Source organism: Sinocyclocheilus anshuiensis, unplaced genomic scaffold (genome assembly GCF_001515605.1).
Source record: "Sinocyclocheilus anshuiensis isolate Anshui unplaced genomic scaffold, SAMN03320099.WGS_v1.1 scaffold173, whole genome shotgun sequence".
NCBI classification, from domain to species: domain Eukaryota; kingdom Metazoa; phylum Chordata; class Actinopteri; order Cypriniformes; family Cyprinidae; genus Sinocyclocheilus; species Sinocyclocheilus anshuiensis.
In genome coordinates, this window is record NW_015536480.1 from 1,394,929 (window position 1) to 1,397,963 (window position 3,035).

Below are 3,035 nucleotides of genomic sequence, written 5' to 3' on the forward strand. Positions count from 1 at the left end.
GTCTATGGTCGGCACCAATAAAAGCTTCTGCTGCAGACACTGGAGGAAGCCACAGCTGCTAAACATACTTCTGTCAGCAGGCCGCACACACACACACACACACTCACACACACACACACACACACACACACACAGTCTATATGTACCGTGTTGATGTGCGTGCACATACAGCTTCTCATCACAAAATCAAGCTCTTTCGCTTCAGTTGGAATGGACTCTATTAGCATGATGTTTTTACACATAATGCTGCCAAAGCATCAATACAAATATATGTTCTTTTCATCCGAATGTTTTTACTGTAACATATGTAAACATATACACATTATTGTCTGTTAAGAACTTTTGATCATAATGAAATGTTATATGCAATCTTTTAAATGTGAGAACTGTATTGGCAGTTAGTATCACATTCATATGAAAGCAGTTTTTATCCATGAACTGTATATTTAGTGTAAATACACGCGAGTCTCACAGATGTCTGTGCATAAATGAGCTTTTCATTTTTTCTGAAAACTGGAACATACATAAAATATCCATACAAGAAATATCAGTAACAAGACACATCAACAATAGAAAGAATAGAACAGATAAAGGGCTTTAGCGTCAGTTTCAGCTCAGCCGTAAACAAACGACGTCAAAGCGAGCGGTCACGTGTCATTCTGTGCTCCGATTGGCTGTTCAGCAGTGTACCTCCACCCTCAGGCAATCCAGCGCGACTGCATGTTTTAACTAAGCGGTAAATGCTGTATGTTGAATAAACGTTGAATTACGAACTCTTGTGTATGATGTTCTTTTATTTTTTATTTTTTTTAAATGTGATAGTGAATGATGTTCCGTATGTGTTTGCGCGCGTTTATGACGTGTACACATGATGCGTGCGCGATGACGTCACTCGGCCAGTGTCAACACAGCAGCGCTAGAGCGAGCGGACCCGGATCATATTTCCATCGGTTTAACGGCGGACTGTGTTTCACTGCGGACGCTGTCGTGTGTTAGAATGTGTTTCTTCCGGATCGCCGTTAAAACAATATCACGAGCTTAACGCGAGACACGGTCAGTCTGACATTACACCGACACTGTACTGATATATGCGAGCTTATGACTGTATGGATACGTGTGTGTGTGAGAGAGTGTGTGAGTGTGTGTGTGTGTGTGTGAGAGAGAGTGTGTGTGTGTGTGTGTGTGTGAGAGAGAGAGAGAGAGAGAGTGTGTGTGTGTGTGTGTGTGAGAGAGAGAGAGAGAGAGAGTGTGTGTGTGTGTGTGTGTGAGAGAGAGAGAGAGAGAGAGTGTGTGTGTGTGTGTGTGTGAGAGAGAGAGAGAGAGAGAGTGTGTGTGTGTGTGTGTGTGAGAGAGAGAGAGAGAGAGAGTGTGTGTGTGTGTGTGTGTGAGAGAGAGAGAGAGAGAGAGTGTGTGTGTGTGTGTGTGTGAGAGAGAGAGAGAGAGAGAGTGTGTGTGTGTGTGTGTGTGAGAGAGAGAGAGAGAGAGAGTGTGTGTGTGTGTGTGTGTGAGAGAGAGAGAGAGAGAGAGTGTGTGTGTGTGTGTGTGTGAGAGAGAGAGAGAGAGAGAGTGTGTGTGTGTGTGTGTGTGAGAGAGAGAGAGAGAGAGAGTGTGTGTGTGTGTGTGTGTGAGAGAGAGAGAGAGAGAGAGTGTGTGTGTGTGTGTGTGTGAGAGAGAGAGAGAGAGAGAGTGTGTGTGTGTGTGTGTGTGAGAGAGAGAGAGAGAGAGAGTGTGTGTGTGTGTGTGTGTGAGAGAGAGAGAGAGAGAGAGTGTGTGTGTGTGTGTGTGTGAGAGAGAGAGAGAGAGAGAGTGTGTGTGTGTGTGTGTGTGAGAGAGAGAGAGAGAGAGAGTGTGTGTGTGTGTGTGTGTGAGAGAGAGAGAGAGAGAGAGTGTGTGTGTGTGTGTGTGTGAGAGAGAGAGAGAGAGAGAGTGTGTGTGTGTGTGTGTGTGAGAGAGAGAGAGAGAGAGAGTGTGTGTGTGTGTGTGTGTGTGTGAGAGAGTGTGTGTGTGAGAGAGTGTGTGAGTGTGTGTCTGTGTGAGTGTGTGTGTAGAATTGTAAATACAGTTCTACCATGTTTTACTGTTTTTAAGGTTTTTGAAAGAATCCTCTTCTGCTCATCAAGGCTGCTTTATTTGATTTGACAGTAATACTGTGGAATATTATTAAATTTTCAAAGAATTTATTTCTATTTGAATATATTTTAAAACCTAATTTAGTCCAAAAGATTTCTATTTCACATACTTTCGAATTGTCTATTCATTAAAGAATCCTGAAAAAATGTATCACATTTTCCACAAAAATATTGTGCATTGATGATAATCAGAAATTATTCTCGAGCAGCAAATCAGCATATTAGAATGATTTCTGAAGATCATGTGACACTGAAGACTGGAGTAATGATGCTGAAAATACAGCTGCGCATCACAGAAATAAATTACAGTTTAACAGATATTCACAGAGAAAACCGCTGTTTTAGATTCTAATATGAAAGCAAAATGATTGTTCTTACTGTATTTGTGATCAGGTAAATACAGCCTGTATGAGGCTTCTTTCAGAAACACTCTGGGCCGGCGGTGTGTGTTCAGGTGAAGTATGGTAAGTATGCAGCAGCTCTGGTAAATGTCACACGCGTGTGTTTCCTGCTTCAGACTCGCTCTGCTTGTCTTCTGCTCCAGTTCTCAGGCTGATGACGGATCCAGGATGCTGGGGTTGTGCTGTGGTTCTGTCCGGTTTGCTCCGGTTCTGCTGGTCCTGATGCTGGTGTCGTGCTGTCCGGCGGCCTGCGGCGCTAGTGTGGTCATCCAGAGAGACGCTCAGTTCGACGTCACGTATGATGACACGGTCACCAGCGACAACCAGACCATCTACTCCTACAACCACACCGTCTCCAGAAACAAGGCAAGTCCACCAGAACCGCTGACGACTGCACTGACATCTCATGTGCTCACGGTAACTTCAGTACCTTCTGTGTGTGTGTGTGTGTGTGTGTGTGAGTGTGTGTGTGTGTGTGTGTGTGTGTGTGTCTGTGTGTGTGTCT

The 3,035-nt window shown here is 44.1% G+C and overlaps 1 protein-coding gene across 1 annotated transcript in view; it reads left to right on the plus strand.

The window, feature by feature from the left end:
• The first annotated feature begins 832 nt into the window (after window positions 1–832).
• LOC107678658 (SID1 transmembrane family, member 2) overlaps window positions 833–3,035 on the plus strand; it is a 14,099-nt gene continuing 11,896 nt past the window's right edge. Inside the window, exons 1-3 of the mRNA XM_016474049.1 lie at window positions 833–1,053; window positions 2,523–2,593; window positions 2,674–2,896. Of these exons, the coding sequence (XP_016329535.1) occupies window positions 2,538–2,593; window positions 2,674–2,896 (279 nt within the window). The 5' untranslated portion in view covers window positions 833–1,053; window positions 2,523–2,537. The remainder of the gene's footprint in view (window positions 1,054–2,522; window positions 2,594–2,673; window positions 2,897–3,035) is intronic.